General features: G+C 37.9%; 1 protein-coding gene across 1 annotated transcript in view; it reads left to right on the top strand.

Moving 5' to 3' along the window:
* Positions 1-17,311, top strand: part of MRC1 (mannose receptor C-type 1) — a gene marked incomplete at both ends in the record, with an annotated part of 95,044 nt that overhangs the window by 14,597 nt on the left and 63,136 nt on the right. The window contains 3 exons of the mRNA XM_079700964.1: positions 2,242-2,415; positions 6,583-6,747; positions 14,890-15,003. Coding sequence (XP_079557090.1) covers positions 2,242-2,415; positions 6,583-6,747; positions 14,890-15,003 — 453 coding nt within the window. The remainder of the gene's footprint in view (positions 1-2,241; positions 2,416-6,582; positions 6,748-14,889; positions 15,004-17,311) is intronic.

The following is a 17,311-nucleotide window of genomic DNA, read 5'->3' as shown; positions in this document are numbered from 1 at the left end:
CTCTCTCCACCCCCTGCCCCTGCTTTCTGGTCTTCTGTTTGCTTTGAGAAAAATATGCATAGGATTTAGGATAGTGGTTCTCAAACTTTAATGTGCTGAATAATCATCTGGAGACCTCGTTAAAAATACAGATCCCAAGGTCCCCCTCACCTAGATTCTAAATTAGCATATTGGGGGAAGGGCCTAGGGATCTACTGAATTATTTTTATCAATACTGTGTGGTTGGATGCAGATGGTCCATTGCATACTCCCTAATACTTAAGATATTCCTGCTAGAAGGTCTAGCCCTTCAGAGTGATCTTGCAATCGATTCATTGGAATATGCATTAGAAGTAAAGACAATGCAGAGAGGATGTATGCAGAGTCTTTGTCTCTCTAAAGAAAACTTGGGGAAGAAAACTACCTGAGGCCAAGGATTTAATTTTGAGTGATCGACTCAGATTTTGTAGACTTGGACGGATCTGAGGATTGTCTGGAAGTGTGGCCCACAAGAGGAAGAGTCAATTGAGTGCAGTGACATGATTTGTTAGTCAAGTTGGCCTCCTCAGTGCTTTGTTTAATAAATCAAGTTAGTCCTTAAAAAGCCATTTCTGATTGACATCTGTAAACTGAGTACTGAGAATTCCTTGGCTAGCTGAATGAACAGTACCACTAGCCCTAGGTGGTCTTATCACGTTTTCCTCATATGAAGGAACAATGGTATAATTATTACAAATCCAGCATGTTCTTTATACAATCTATGATTCGGAAAACTAGTCCTGTAACTTAGTGCAACAAAAGCTAGAGTCACATTTTAAAGTTACTAACAGCTAGGCAATTGGCAAAAGAGTCATTTTGAGGGAACTGAAAATAAACCTAGCTTTTAAGGTGGACAAAATAAGTACGAGCAAAGGAAAAGGAAAGGAAGTAAGTGGCTTATTTTTGTTGTGCTCTTTACATATGTTAGATGCTGTGCTATGTGTTTTACAAATATTATATTATCTTAATGACTTTCAAGATGTCTTTAAAGAACTTTTTAAAGTCATAGAATCTATGAAACTTAAGTAGGAAAAGAGTATTCCTACCTAGAAAAAATTCTGAATATAAACTTGTCACAAGAGACTGAATATTTCAATATAGAGGATTATTATCTCCCAAAGAGGCATCCCTACAAAGGTGGACTGAACATACTGGAGCATTTAGCTACTTGAGTAGTTTGGTTGTCAATGGAGATATGAGCTTCCTTTTGACTTAAGCCAAACCGTGATCCATAACGATTCTCTCTATTTTTTTTTTTAATTAATGTATTTATTTGGGCTCCGTTGGGTCTTCACTGCTGCGTGCGGGCTTTCTCTAGTTGCGTCGAGCAGGGGTTGCTCTCGCCTGTTGCGGTGCACAGGCTTCTCATTGTGGTGGCTTCCCTTGTTGCGGAGCACAGGCTCTAGGCTCGAGGGCTTCAGTAGTTGTGGCTTGCAGGCTCAGTAGTTGTGGCACATGGGCTTAGTTGCTCCATGGCATGTGGGATCTTCCCAGACCAGTGCTCGAACCCATGTCTCCTAAATTGGCACGCGGATTCTTAACCATTGCACCACCAGAGAAGTCCACAATTCTATATTTGTTTCAACTTTCGTTTCTAGGTGAACCTAGAGCTTCACATTTTGATCTGTTTGGACTCATTTTTTTAAAAAAGACAAATACTGATTATAGATAGTATCTAAGGGTTTTAAGTGATTTCTTTCCATGATGTGAATTAGAGATTTATGCTAAAGTTCCTACCCTTTCTCGTAGCCATTGTTGAGGGACTCAAGTGGAGTCTGGCTGGACAGGAGTGGTTGGAGGGGATTGAAGTTTTGACTGTGTGTTTGGGTTACACAGCTATAAGGTTATTTTTCAGTCTACAGATTTAGTAATTCTCTGATTCCAGCCAAGGGGAAGGATGGCCTTTTCTCTATTTGGAGGAAATGCAGAAGTCAAAGTTGTTGTCAATAGAGCTGACTGCTTTTGGCTCATGAGAGCAAAGAGGAAAATCTTATTGCAAAAGACAGCAGAATAGAAGTGGTGCTAGAGTTTTTCCTGAGGACACATGTATCCAGCAAAAGACAGGAGTTGCAAGAGAAGGGAAATACAAAGGAATTCCCTGTGTTAGTGTAAGAGCTGTGATCAGAAACATAAGACCGATCCTTGCAGTAACCTTCTGATTGGAAAGTCATCGTTCAGGAGATTCACATCCATTCTAAGTACAAGTCAATGTGTCTCTTCTAGCCATGTACACACTCCTGGGCAATGCCAATGGGGCAACCTGTGCATTTCCATTCAAGTTTGAAAACAAGTGGTATGCGGATTGCACAACTGCTGGGCGGTCCGACGGATGGCTCTGGTGTGGAACCACTACAGACTACGACATGGATAAGCTATTTGGATATTGTCCATTGAAATGTAAGTAACTTTATAATCAAGACAATTTTGGCACGTTTAGTATGGCAACCTAGTGATAAGACTTTGTGTTTATCGAGAACATTTCTTCCTCCAAGTGATTTCTCATTTCCTATCTCATCATACCCTACCACAGCCCTCTACAGGTGTCATTGTCCCCATTTTATAATGGAGGGAGTGATCCATATTGGCTAAAGACAAGAACACAGATCTTCTGACCCTCAGCCCTAGGCTGCCTCAAATGACCCCTTTATTTTCACTAACTGCTACTTCTCCTCAAATTCCACTGTTACTGTCAGTTATTTTCTAAGACTTCAGGGCAAATTATACTGTATATGATGCAATATATACTTAATGCCACAGGTGGGCATCCCATTTTCCAATCCCCCCAATGATTTACCTTTATTAACCTATAGATCAAAAACAGAATTTAAGCAATGCCACAGCATTGGTTTTGATGGAGAGAGAGAGAGAGAGAGAGAGAGAGATGGGAGTGGCTCCTGAATTTTGTGTCAATGTAATGAAAAGGGTTCCTCACTGTGAAAATGATAGCAATGCTACTTTTCTTAAGTTTAAGAAGAGTATTATTTAATTTAACATAGCTTCAATGGAAGTGAGTTATGTCTGTGCTTGAAGGGTTTTTTTTTTTTTTTTTTTTTTTTTTTTTTTTTTTTTTGCGGTGTGTGGGCCTCGCGCTGTTGTGGCCTCTCCCGTTGCGGAGCACAGGCTCTGGACGCGCAGGCTCAACGGCCATGGCTCACGGGCCCAGCCGCTCCGCGGCATGTGGGATCTTCCCGGACCGGGGCACGAACCCGTGTCCCCTGCATCGGCAGGTGGGCCCTCAACCACTGCGCCACCAGGGAAGCCCCTGAAGGGGTTTTAAAATGAAAATGTAAGTCTTATTGCAATGATGCAAAATAAGTGGCATTGCGTTGTATTGAAGTGAGGGGGCCATAAAAATTCTTGGTGTCCTTTCCATGCTCAAGAATTTATAAAGAAGCAGGACAGCAGGGTTTGGGTGGGGTGGAGGAGGGCATTCGTGTTGGAAGGCAGGGATTGGGCTGAAGAAAACAGAGGAGGAAGCGTTCTTGGCTTCCCTCTCCCCATCACCCCACACCCTCCTCCTGCTGCCAGCATCTGCCTTCCTTTTCTTCCCCCTGAACTTCTTACCCCCAACCTCTTGCTACTTCAGACTCTGTGGATCAGAGCTCCTGTTTTCTGCTGTCCTGCCAAGGGGCGGGCACTGGGTCAGAGCCTCAGATACAGTCTGGGCTGATTGTGAGACCACCTGCATTGCAATAGTGCTGCGTACCCCACTAAACTTTCAGGATCACACATCCACATACCATCACGGTGTTCCAAGTGTTATTGTAAAATACAGTCCAATTTACAAACATATCTCAGTTTGTCAAGTTAAAGACAGAATTCCAAGAATTGTGCTTATTTATCTCTTTTGATCTTTAATCCCTAAACGTCTTGCTAAAAATTAATTTGATTTCTCAGCCCCATAGATTATTGTACTTCCCCTCTGGGTTCAGTCCCTCGGTTCTGGGTGAATACCCACAAAAACTCAGTCTTCCTGTGTTCATGGTGGAACTGCTCTCCCATTCTTGGGTGAGGTAAATGCATTTCTGTTTTATAACAACTTTTAAAGGTTTGATTCCCATGAAAGGTTGATCTCTATATTAGAAGGCTTTTTGTCTGAAAACAAAACTGAACTTTTTCCTCATAAGATAAAGCAAGACTTGTTTTTCAGTGATTGAGGAGCATCTTCCTCTGGACTTTGTAGGAATGGTATTTTCTAAATCCATTATCATGGAGTGTCTTGGGGCTACAGATCTCATGGGTCCAGCTATAACATCCTGCACTTAGATGGTGTTGACAGGGACATTGTTGGCTGCATGTATGATTTGATGAATCATTAAATGGAGGACAAATGGCCAGCCACTAATCATAAAAAAAAACAACACCTTGGCTAGACATGTGTTTTAGGGATCAACTGGGTAGGCTCTAGAATAAGCTTTTAGGCTCATTGGTTCCAATTTATGTCTTCCAAAGCAAATTATATATTTGGCCTAGTTAATTGTAAAAGTAAAATAACTGAACATTTAAAACACCTTTGATTTCAATATGCATTACAATTTTAAAGCACATTTTATACATTCCATGCCTTTCTTGAAGGGCTTTGCAGGTTCCCAAACTCTTTCCTTGTCTTTGCTTTGTGTTTTTTTTTTCAAAAGAACATTTTATTTTATGTTAGCCTTAAGCTAGCAGATTCAATACAGGAAGATGAGGTCCCAGCTATTGACCTAGTGACACTTAGTATATGCTCTTCATTGTCCTCTGTAGTGTTTATTGTAATGTTTTCCTTCTATTTAGACATTTATTTTCAAGTATCAGGAGAACAGGAAAAGGAAAAGACTCCTTTCTCTCAGTTCCCCATAGCTTGCAATTTTAGCTTTCAGCATCAGTTGTGCTGGTTTACTGTGGGAATTTGAACAGTTTGGGGAGATGTAGAGTCAGCAAACCTCTGCATGCATTGAGAAATAGGTCTTAATTCCTTGATTTAAAATGCAAACTATACTTTCTTTAAATGAAGAGAAGTGTAAACTTGCATTTCTTTCTTTGGTCATTTGTAGCCCTTCCCTTCATTTCTGGATGAGAAAATCATCCGTGCCTTCTTTTTTATCTCACACTTTCTACCACACTACAAGCAAAACCTCCAAACTTCTAAAAATATTTATTTAAAATAGTTCCGTCTTCAAATAAACCTCAAACCAGTCTCATTTGAGTGATCTCACTTACAGGGCAAAGAATCCATTTGCACATTAAACTAGTAAGACCTCAGACTGTGGTAATTTAAATTTAACATTACTAATTCAAATGTATTTTTTATGTGAATATATAATAATTTTATAGTTAAAACATCTTAGAAATGTCTATGGTGTTGCCCAAATGAAATGTTGAGATATTTTTCTTCCTCTTTGGTGTTTCATGAACCACAAATTTCATATCATAGTGTGTGGTAAGTATATGAAAAAGATCACTTCCTTGTCAGATACAAAGAATCACAATTACATGCATATATAAAGTGTGGGCTATATGTGTATATATAATGTTGGCTGTATGCATATATATGGTGTAGACTCTATACACACGGACAACTGTCCAATTTGTTAGCAAGTTGAATACTCCTCAGAAAATTTGAGAGTTTACGTAATCTTTTCCTTATAAATAAATGAAAGGATTATGACTTCACATGACTTGTAAGTAGAATTTTACATTATTAAAAAGACAAAAAAGAAGTTTTTATATCATGAAGCACACAAAAATATTTCATCTGTTGACTCATTTCTCAAACATCTTATGTGTAAAATGCAATCAATAATATTTATCCATCTATATTATTGGCCTTTCATAGACTATAGCCACGTTTATAGAGTATATTGGGAATCATAAAATAGCAAAGGAAAAAATAAGGTAAAATTTTAAAAATTAAAAAAAATTTTAAATTAAAAAGTGTTTTACTCTGAGGGAAGAAAAGCTAACAATCAGCTATTGCCAGGAGCTACCTATGTTTAATACGTGCTAGAGATAAGAACATGAGACTCTAGAGGTGGTTAACAATTTAACTAAGGTTGACTCACCAGTGAGTGACAGAGTCTGGAGGCAGGTCCTGGTCAGTCTGTCTGTGGAATCTATAACCTTCCCCTCTAATGCCTGTGTCTTTGGTCTAAAAAGACCAAACTAGAATGTGCAGGTGAAATATCCATTGCTGAGAGAAGACATATTTATTTTCTCTTCTCCCTTTATTATTGTTTTTCTAGATTAAGGAAGTTGGGCTGGCATCTCTATTCTTAGTCTATGTATTTGCCTCACTTCCCAACTCATCTGATCTCAAATGTCCTAATGGAAAAATAGAGATGGTGAGTCCCTGTCTTTCTGGAGGCACATGAAGGAGATGGAATGCGGTCGATCTTTGAAAACTCCCCCTCTTCATTTCAGGAGTAAAGAAAATCTCATAGTCACTTTAAAACTGATTAAAAGAAAGAAAAAAAGGAAAAGATAATGCTTTAGGCAATAATGCTATGAAGATTGTTTAAAAAATATTGTTCACTGAAAATTCTTTCCATGCATAATGTAGTCAATTCCTTTTGACTTCTTTTACAGTTGAGGGCAGTGAAAGCTTATGGAATAAAGATCCGTTGACCAGCATTTCCTACCAGATAAATTCCAAATCTGCTTTAACTTGGCACCAGGCGAGGAAGAGCTGCCTGCAACAGAATGCTGAACTCTTGAGCATCACAGAGATACATGAGCAGACATACCTGACAGGTAAAGATGTGAAAAGAAAACAAAGTTGTGAAATCATGATTATTTTATTTCCGTATAGTTTAACTTAAAAGCATACAACACGAATAATTCTAGACATCATGATACAGTCAGTCCTAAACAGATGGTGCAGAGAGTTTGACAAATGTGCACCCGGAAAAAGACACCTGGGATGGCGAATAGGTTTCATCTCATGAGCCAACTTTCTTCTCTCAGTTGTGTCAGTGTCTAGAACTTGTGCTGAGAATGATTTGGAGGATTAATTTGGGCTCAGAGTAGAAGATGCTACAATCAATTAGCGATGCTGTTCTTGGATACAAGACACGGGTGCCATACCGGTCAAATATTCTAGGTCTAGCTTGAAGTCAGTGGTTTTCCATTAGCATGGGAGAATTTAACATGATAAACTGAAGAGCTGCCACCACAAACAGGGACAAGTGAAGAGCTGTCCTTTTGCCTCCTGTCTTTCAAACTCCCAGACTCTAATGATTTTCAGGTCTTATTGATACTCTTTCTACAATGTTTGTTTTTTTAGCATTTGTTCTTGTGAGGTTGTGAAGATGAAAAGAGCTAATGTTTGCTTGAGATGAGAGGGTCTGTTTTAGCTTCTGCAATCCACACTTGAGGAACGGAGAGATCAGGACCAGAAACGAGTGTGGGAGAAAGAGCATCCTCAATTCCCTGCTCTAATCCCCTCCCTCCCATGCACCCTGACCCTGCTTACTAGCTAAAAGTCTCTCGGATCCAGTGACCGCCACGTTCAAGAACTCTTAGTGGCTTCTGATTTCCTATCAAATAATTAACAACACACCTTTGCCTGACATTCAAGGGCTGTCCCCTGTCCACTGACTGCTGTTCCCCTTTGTGCATTTCGCAGTCTTGACAAAAGAAAACTTTTGGGTTCCTCACCTATGTCTCATACTTTCTCACCTCCACGTCTGTCCCCATGGCATTTCTTGTACCTGGAATTCCCCATATTTTATACAGTTGAAATGCAGTCTTCTCTATTTCCATCTGCCTTTCTTTTATTTGTTTACCACTTTTACAGTGGTTACTTACATATGTCCCACTTACCCTGCAAGACTATAAATACATTCATTTTTTATTCATTCATTCATTCAACAAGATGGGTGGTTTCTCTGTGTGAGGCATTGTGCTAGCTCCTGGGGACACAGCAGTGACCAAAGCCTGCCATGTCCTGTCCACCTGGAGCTTAAAGTCCAATGGGGAAAACACACAGACAAGAAAACAAGCAAATAAATACAAAGTATAGTTAAGTGCCATGAAAAAAGCAAATTGAAGGCTGTATAGAGAATGGATTTGAGGGGCAGATGGCTGAAAGTGAGGAATGTCTTGTGAATATGTATGTCCTCCCCACCCCTAAAGAGATTCACACAGAACCTTCCGGGAAGACAGTCTCAAGGAATGTTTGCTGACTGACAAATGAGGATGCAGCACAAGAAAAACCATTATTTAGAAATTCAGCCCCACGTTTGGACCAGTGGTCAGTTTATGGCGAGAAGAGAGTGGTTCTTAAGTGTGAAGTTGCTTATCAATCACCAGGGAACTTTGTTAAAGTGAAGCTGCCTGGGTGCAAACCCCAGAGACTGTAGATCAGGAGGTATGATGTGGGGTCCTGGAATCTGCATGTTATCAAATTTCCAGGTGATTCTAGGGCAAGTGGATGGGGACCACACTTGGCAAAGCACTGTGTACAGTACCTGCTGTATCAGCAATGCCTACAGATTGCATCTGCCTGGACAGCAGGCAGCAGAGCTCAGGAGTAAGGAGCATAGACTCAGGAGGCTGACCGCCTGGGCCCTGGCTCTGTGAAGCGGGGGGACCTTGGGGGCGATTACCTGAGGCTGCTATGCTGCAGTGGGAGAGTGTGTGTGAACTGTTGCCAGGGACAGAGCTGTCCCCAGCCTTGTCTCATCACCTAGGATTCCCTTTCTCCAGCTCTTTTCGGATGGTCCTCTCCATCGACTGGAACACACTTCTCCTGTAAGTTATTATTTTTTAATTGAATTTGAAGATGTTGATTGCATTCTATTTGGGGCAGAAAAAAATGTAACATGAATTTTTTTTTAGCGCCACCTTGTGAAATACACAAAGCATTATTAGGTAAGAAAGATTTTTCTACTTCTAGTCCATTTCTGAGGACTAAATCAGGAATACTAGCTCCACTGTAATGAAATCTTTCTTGTACCAAGTATAACATAAAAAATTTTTCTGCTTTCAGTATAGGCTGCAAGCCACCATTTTCTTTCTGCCATCATTAAAGAGATTGACAATAGAAAAGCAATAGGACCTCACTATGGGCATTCGTGAGCTCAGAGATGGGGTTCTGCCTCCGTCTGCTCAGTGATTCTGTTTTGTGTTGGTCCATGGGGTCTTTGTATGCAGTATTGGGGCAAAGTACAGAGGGACCAATGTTTGCAACCATGTGTAAAAATAAGGAGAAAAAGGGGAAAACAGAGACAGAGATAAGACAAAATTTATGTAGGTGATTAAGGAAGAGAGAGAATGAGTTGAGACAATCCTGGTGTGATTTGTGCTGGCTTGCACGGGTTAGAGAAACCTCAGAGTTGAAATGGTTTCACTTGGCTTTTTTTTTTTTTTTAAGGCATCTGTTTGCGGGTTGTGTTCTCTTGACTCTTCTGAGTTTTGCTTGTTTTCTGGCTTTCTGGAAGCCAAGGTGCAGAGCACAGGTTACCTTTGAACTCTTCCCCAGCTGCTAGGGGAAGGAGGCTATGTGAGCAGGACAGCATCTCTGGGCCCTCCACTCATGTCCTCATTCCTGCCTCCGCTCTCAGGCTTCTGGCTGCAGGAAATGCTTCTCTAATCAGCAAGGGCTAGTACTGTGTCCCCAGGAGCGCAAACAAGCCCTAAGAGATTGGGAGGCTGAGTTCACCTCAGATACTTATGAATCTTATCCAAGCCTCCGGAATTTCAGTCAGCAAATTTTAACTGAAATCCGGGTAGGAATGACTTCTCGAATGAGATTTGTAATATTTCCTGCTTTTTCTTTAAGTCAACAATGCCGTGCATTAGGGGACAAAAAAAGTCTGACGGGGAATTTAAAAAATAAACCAGACTTTTGTTTTCTAGAGGGAAGATATGCATGGCATTTATCGGCGTATATTGGGGAAGACTAGAAAGTCCTGGTGTGAGTGAGGGATTGTCATCTCCTCCATTCTGGAAAATAGGGCGCTAACATTTTTTAAAAACCACACATAGTTACCCTTTTAAAATATGATTTCTTTTATGTGAGAATTTTGAGTAGTAAACTTCATTTTTCAAAAAGGTATAAGCCTCTTATGAGTCTGAGATCAAATTAGCTGTTATTTATTAAACAGCTGTTGTGTGTCAGACACTGAGCTTTATTTCTAAAGCTGACACCAACCTTGTAAATGAGTAAATATTGTCCCCACTTTATAGATAACAGGAGGGAGAAGGTAGGCATTTTGCCTAATGTCGCACGTTCAGAAAATAACTGAATTGGGATTCAGCACTGTCTTTCCATTATGCTCTGCCTGCGTCTCACTTAAAAATAAGCAAGGATTTGGTGGCCCCCAAAGCTTTAAAGAGAACATTTAATTTAGATGTCAGCAGCTCCTTGCTCCAGTAAATTTATTCTAAACTGGCAATCTGATTTCACATTATCTGCTGGGTTAACGGCTTCTGCCCAGCGGCCAGTTATATCACCCAGAGTCATTTCATCATCTCTTCTTCTTCTACCCTCAAAGATGTTGGGACACCCTATTGAATCCTCAGTTCCTGAATCAGATTTATAACCATGTATGCGCAGGATTAGGATTTATAGAACTGAAATAAGATATAGGAAGTGAAATTGGCTAGATACTTTGATTCTTTTTGCCAGTTTCCGTATGGTGCTGGGTGGAGAACAAATTGGACCACAGTATAGAAAAGAGCAATACAGTGTACTATTGGACAGTAATACATCTTCTATTACAACTAAGTTCAAAAGTAGGTATAAACTGTTTCAGACGATACATGCAGGAAAATTTAACATTAAAAAGTTTAGCATGTGGAATTGATGCTTTGTGTAATAATACTAAAAAAATTTGGTCATCTTCTTTAAAAAATTACAAACACATTAGAAAAAAATTGTGGATGACGCTCATCATCTTTAAGTGATATATTTAACACAAAGCTTGAAATTTGTTTGTAAATCACACTTTTTGCCAACCCGAATTCAACATAGAATAATAACAATAATAATAATATTAAGAATAGCAGTAGCTTACATTTATTGGGCATATACTGTGTATTAGGCCCTGTTTTAAGAGGTATTACTTAATTTAATTCTTCAAAACAAGCGTAGGAGTACCTAGGGTAGATAAGGAGAGTCTCAAAGGATAATTTCCTTAAAGAGTGATCATCTTTTCTCATCATGCCAAACGTAGTAATTTAAGTAAGCAATCTCAGGCAAAATCTAATTTATTTATTCCTACAGTTCTGTTCAAAACTTCATAGTTTTGAAAACTTAGATATGCATATTTTATTATAAGTTTTAAAATATACCAGAATATTTGATTTTGGGGAATAGCTATATCCAACATATACAAGGAACTCATACAACCCAACATCAAAAATAGACCCCCAAAGCCTGAGAAAAACCGAAACAACTTGAAGAGACATTTTCTCAAAGAAAACATACACATGAAAAGATGCTCAATATCATTAATCATCAGGGAAGTGCAAATCACAACCACTGTGAGATACCACTTCACACCGGTTAGAGTGGCTATTATCAAAAAGACAACAAATAGCAAATGTTGGCAAAGATGTGGAGAAAAGAGAACCCTCATGTGCTGTCAGTGGGGATGTGAACTGGTGCAGCCACTATGGGGAACCTTATGGAGGGTCCTCAAAAAACTAAAAATAGAACTACCATGGGATCCAGCAATTTTACTTCTGATTATTTACCTGGAAAAAAACCAAAAACACTAATTCAAAAAGACATATGCATTCCAGTGTTCATTTCAGCATTATTTACAATAGCCAAGATATGGATACAACGTTAAGTGTCCATTGATAGACAAATGGATAAGGAAGATGTGGTATATATACTACATACAATGGAATATTACCCAACCATAAAAAATGAAATTTTGCCATTTGTGACAACATGGGTGAATCTAGAAGGTATTATGCTAAGTGAAATAAGTCAGAGACAGATGAATACCTCTTGATCTCACTTATGTATGGAATCTAGAAAACAAAACAAAATGAAAACAGATGCATAGATACAGAGAACAAATGGGTGGCTGCCATAAGGGAGGGCAGGTGGGGAGTAGGTGAAATTGTTAGAGGATTAAGAGGTACAACCTTCCAGTTATATAACAAAGTCATGGGGATATAATACACAGCATAAAGAATATGGTCAATTATATTGTAATAACTTTGTATGGGCACAGATGTTACTAGACTTATCGTGGTGACCATTTCATAATGTATGCAATGTCAGATCGCTATGTAGTATACCTGAAACTAATGTAATATTGTATGTCAACTGTATTTCCATAAGAAAAATAATTTATGAAAAAATCAATTTTCAGTGGTATTTAATAGAATAATTATTAGCATAAAATATAGTATCAACATGACACTGATCCTAGAATGACATTTCTAAGGTACAGACTAGTAGACAGGCATCTCCTCCTGACACCTTATAAGTTATCTATTTACATGAATGAGGTGAGATGGCAGTTTTTGTTGGTTTCTTTAATTTGCCCTAACGAGACATAAGTAATAGTTTAGTACTCAAAAGAGTTTTAATAACTATGTAAAATAATTAATAAACTAAAGGGAAACCATCAGTGAGATGAATAACTATAAAATTGATTTACTATAAATGAATTTCTATCACTTCATTATCAGTATTTTCTTTTTAATGAATGCAGTCGTAGTCGATGATGCTCATTGCAGAGATTTAAGACTAAAGAAATATTAAGATTTTCCCTTTGATAATGTCATTTCCTTGACATAGCTTGTAATAAGTATTTTATTTTTTGGTAAAATTCCAACTTTGGAGAACCAAATGCTGAGTCTTCACAGGTAACCAGAGTGAGTTCTGCCATGGACTATTGTTTGGGGAGGGATGACATTTATCAGAAATATCTTTTTAGTTCATGGTTCTTTACTTAAAGGTGCGCTAACATCTAAACTTATCTGGAAAGTGTGTTGTATCAATAATAGTAACTCACAGGCAAATTTAATTTAAACAAGGGTTGAGTTCACTGGAAACACCAAAGTGAACCCTGGGTGCAAGTCCTAATTTACTAATCCTCTGTTTCACTCTCCACAAGTTTCTTAACATCTCTGTCCTCAGTTTCTTCATCTGTAAAATGAAGGCACTGGACGAGATACCTCTCAAGGTGTGTAAAGTACCTAAGGGCAAGAGCTGTACTAACTCAGACTTTTTTTTCTAGAACACTTGATAAAGATAAGTGAATCTGAATTAATTTTCACTGACTTTTTACATGCTAGTAGTTAATTTCATCCCATTTTTATTACTTTATTTAAAGAAATTACACAATAGGGTTTACTTTTCAATAAATAACTCCAGTATTGGATTCAGTTCAGTCCATTAAGCATCAACCTACCTAATCAATGTCAACCGAGTCAATATCCTCAAGTGGGTTCTCCCTTTGTCAGTGCCTTTCTGCCAGATGCTGAATAAACTAACAGCATTCAGGTCACATTTCTCCAAGAACGTGATCTGTGCTTTTAAGGGGTTGGGGAGCAAAAAATTTGAGATATGATTCTGGGGCCTCGAGTCACTGTAATCCCCTTTCATTTGAATTTGTGACATGAATGTGTATATATATCAGCTAATGAAAAATTGGGGAAAATTTCGGTGAATTTGGATAGCTTAGTTGGTTGCATCAGAACTAAAGGGTGTGGGATTTGATGTCATAAGAACCCAGGTTTAGGGACTTCCCTGGCGCTCCAGTGGTTAAGACTCCGTGCTTCCAATGCAGGGGCGTGGATTTGGTCCCTGGTCGGGGAATTAAATCCCAAAAAGAACCTAGGTTTAAATTTCAACTCTGCACATGACATCTAAACTCTTTGGGTGTCAAATTCCTAATCTGTACAATGGAGATGGCAGTACCTAATTAGAGTTTGTGAGGATTGAAAACGAGTGAAAACAGTGCCCTGAATATAGTGAGTGGTTATTCTCACCATTGCAAAGATTTGACTGGGGAATATATCCTCTAGAGAACAGTAAATATAAAGTGGTCCATTTATGATTACCCTTTATGTTTATAGACACTTCAGGTTGGTGTTTTATTTAAGACAAAAGATAGTTTTCCTTTTCATTAATTCTTTTAAATCAACTAAAAAGAATACAGAGAGAACAGCAAATCCATGGTTTTTAAAAAGTTATAGGTAATAACACATTAGAGTTGTTTAACCTGAGTGGACTGAGGTCCCTGTTGCTTCTGTTTTGTTTTTTATTGCATCTCAGGCCTAGCACAGACTTTGAAACATTGTCATTATGATTTATTAGCTGCCTAAGTAAAGTGTTATTCATAGTAGCACAAGCACTTAGTGTTTAGATTTTAATCATCATCTTAATGAGGAAAAAAACGGATTTTTTAAAATGTCATCAAATAAAATTCTGAGAGTAAGTTCTAAAATATGAGGTCGGGTAATAACTTATGAGAGTGATATAGATTGAAATGTGTATTAAACTTTTTCATGATAGAAAATGGTGACTTTGATACAAAATAAATCTTAGTTTTACTCTAAAGTGAAGTAAACATGTTTCTGTTTGATGATAGTCAAAGAGAGTCTTCTCCAAATTAGAAGCACATTCGCACGATCCTATAGAAGTCATCAAGATGCTGGGGGCTGAAGCCTAGTCACATCTGGGTTAGACCCTTAGCAAGACCGTTCCTGGCTTATCTGTGTTCTCACCTCAGTTTCTTTACATGCCCATGGAGGTAATGGTTGTACTTGCTTCCCGCTGATGAGAGGATCAAAGGAGACATGCTCGGCATGTTTTTCATTACTTATCTCTAGTACATTTTGATTCAAGTACTTAATTCTGAATTTGATTTCACCATCTTTTCTGAATGTCAGTTTTGTTTTTGTTTTGCTTTTGTCATAAAGGGTTAACCAGTTCCTTGACTTCAGGACTCTGGATTGGACTGAACAGTCTGAGTTTCAACAGTGGATGGCAGTGGAGCGGGGGCAGTCCGTTCCGATATTTAAACTGGTTACCAGGTAGGGTTAAGCTCATCTGATTAACTTGGTGGCGTTAAGCTGGTTGAATTCATCTGCATTTAATTTAGCTAAGTACCATGGAGACCTTCATCAGCTCACATGTAGATCTCAAAGAGAAGAACTGGGAGATTTCATCAAGTACGGTTTATTTCTCACCTTGCTTTGAAACCTGCCAACTAGATTTGAATACTCTAACACCATAAGGTTATTCCAGCTTTCTGGGATAAGGACTTGTCTGGAAGAATAATCACACAAGTCAATAGAGGACTCTGTTAAAGTATATATTTGCAGAGCATCGTTGATTTGCTAGGTATTATATTCAAAAATTTGATTTTATATTTATGACATATATATATATAATATAATGCTACATAGTATATTCAAAGATTTTACACATATTTATTTATATCTGCACACACTATGAATTTAAAAAATTTAAATTGTTTTAGGCTGGAGAATTTCTCATTATCTTGAGCCATGAGGTATTTGCAATATTTCTGTCATCATTATAATGATCTGAAGCTCTACGTTGACGCCATTTTCTCCTACTTTTAATCGACTAGAGTTGGATTAAAAATAATACCAGCCACAGATTGTAATATTCCATACTAGCGTAATCATTCATGAGCAGTTTTGTTGACAGTTTGTAGTTTAGTTGTAGAAAAACACGGGATGATCAAGCCTTCAACAGCTTTCCCATTTTTTGGAGGACAGAAAATGCTCTGAGCTAATATTTCTATATTGTTGTAACATAGAGGTAACAGAACATAAAAGGAGACTAGATGATAAAGATTTTTTACATATACAGAAATTATTCTGAGAAAACAAAAGGACCAATGATGACAAAAAGTCTTCATCTTATTCACCAATACCAACCATTGTTAGTGGCTGCTTAAGGCACTCTACTGAGTATGATTCTCCACTCCCAACCCAGGCCCCATCCTGTACTAATCTTGATTTATTAGGAACGTGTGCAGGTAAGGATTAGTGATGTCTGCCGTAGGTGTGGGAAAGGACGGGTCACATTTTCATTTACCAGTTCTGCTATGGAAAATACTGGTGTGGTGTTTCTTCATATGGTCAGACTTCTTTTTTTAAAGCCATCGAATGGTTTTTGCATTTGGCTTAGAAAATTAAACTCTCCATTTTCCATGTTACCGACTTATGGTATTAAAAAGAAAAAGAAAACTTTGAAATAAATAGATAATATTCAGAATATGCTAAAACATGAGAGGGAATTTTTAGAGGACATACATTGGTTTAAACTGATTAGATTTTACTATGAAATTTGACTTTCAATGTACTCCTTCAATGCATGATGTTTACAGGGCTGTCACTAAGAGTCAGCTCTGCTTTCCTCTGGAATATGGTAAGTAAACACTGCTGCAAGGGAATATAAGATGTGCTATTTATGAATGAGAATTTGATTTGTCTGCTTACTGACTCAGTCACACTAAATTGGAGAATGCCAGTTGGCTTAGTCAGATCATTAGACAATAATAATCATTTGTTGGGGGATTAGTTTATTCTTTGCTGCTTAATTATTGTAGGCAGATCATTTTATTTATTACTCAATTTTAAGTGATGATTATTGTAATATTTAACCACTTCCATTCTGAGAGTTCAGTGAGAAAATTGAGGGGTCTAGATTCTGTGAAAGTGAGGAATAAAATTGGAATACTAATGAGAAAGGAAAAGAAATGTCCTTCCTTATTAAACCAATTCCTGGGAAGTAGGCACAAAATTAAACCACCTTCTGAAATAATATGAGAGTTTCTTCAAATGAAAATTAGAAACCTTGTGGAACATTAGAAGTTGTTATTGTATAAATTGTTCAATCACCCTTCAATTGAGTAATTAACAAGTAAAGCATCTATTAAAATACATCTACATTTGAAGTGAGGATATTTTACACAAATGGTATAGAAGTGTGAATTCAAATATATAACTATAGTAACCATTTAAAGACAAAGAGTTGATATATTAAAGTAGGTATTGGTGTTCTATTGATAAATAACTGTATTACTATGATTTACCAGCTCATATATTAAATAATAACCATTAGCTGTAAAATACATTATCGTTTCCGGAAGTTTCTTTCTAGTACTGGTACCTTCTCTGTTAGTTCAGTTATACTGGAAGTTTGGTCATACTATCAACACATGTAAAAAACATCTTTATCCTTACCACTAACAATTTTTTCTTTGCATGCTGTTCAAGCAACTTCCAAAAATTTTTGACAAAGGCTTTATGGAGCAGGTGATGTGATTCCCATTTTTTGGGAAGGGAAAGTGTGGTCCAGGTGTAG

The sequence above is a fragment of the Hyperoodon ampullatus genome, assembly GCF_949752795.1.
Source record: "Hyperoodon ampullatus genome assembly, chromosome: 3".
In the NCBI taxonomy this organism is placed as follows: Eukaryota; Metazoa; Chordata; class Mammalia; order Artiodactyla; family Ziphiidae; genus Hyperoodon; species Hyperoodon ampullatus.
The sequence above is the reverse complement of the archived record's forward strand: the minus strand, read 5'-3'. Positions and strand labels throughout refer to the sequence as shown.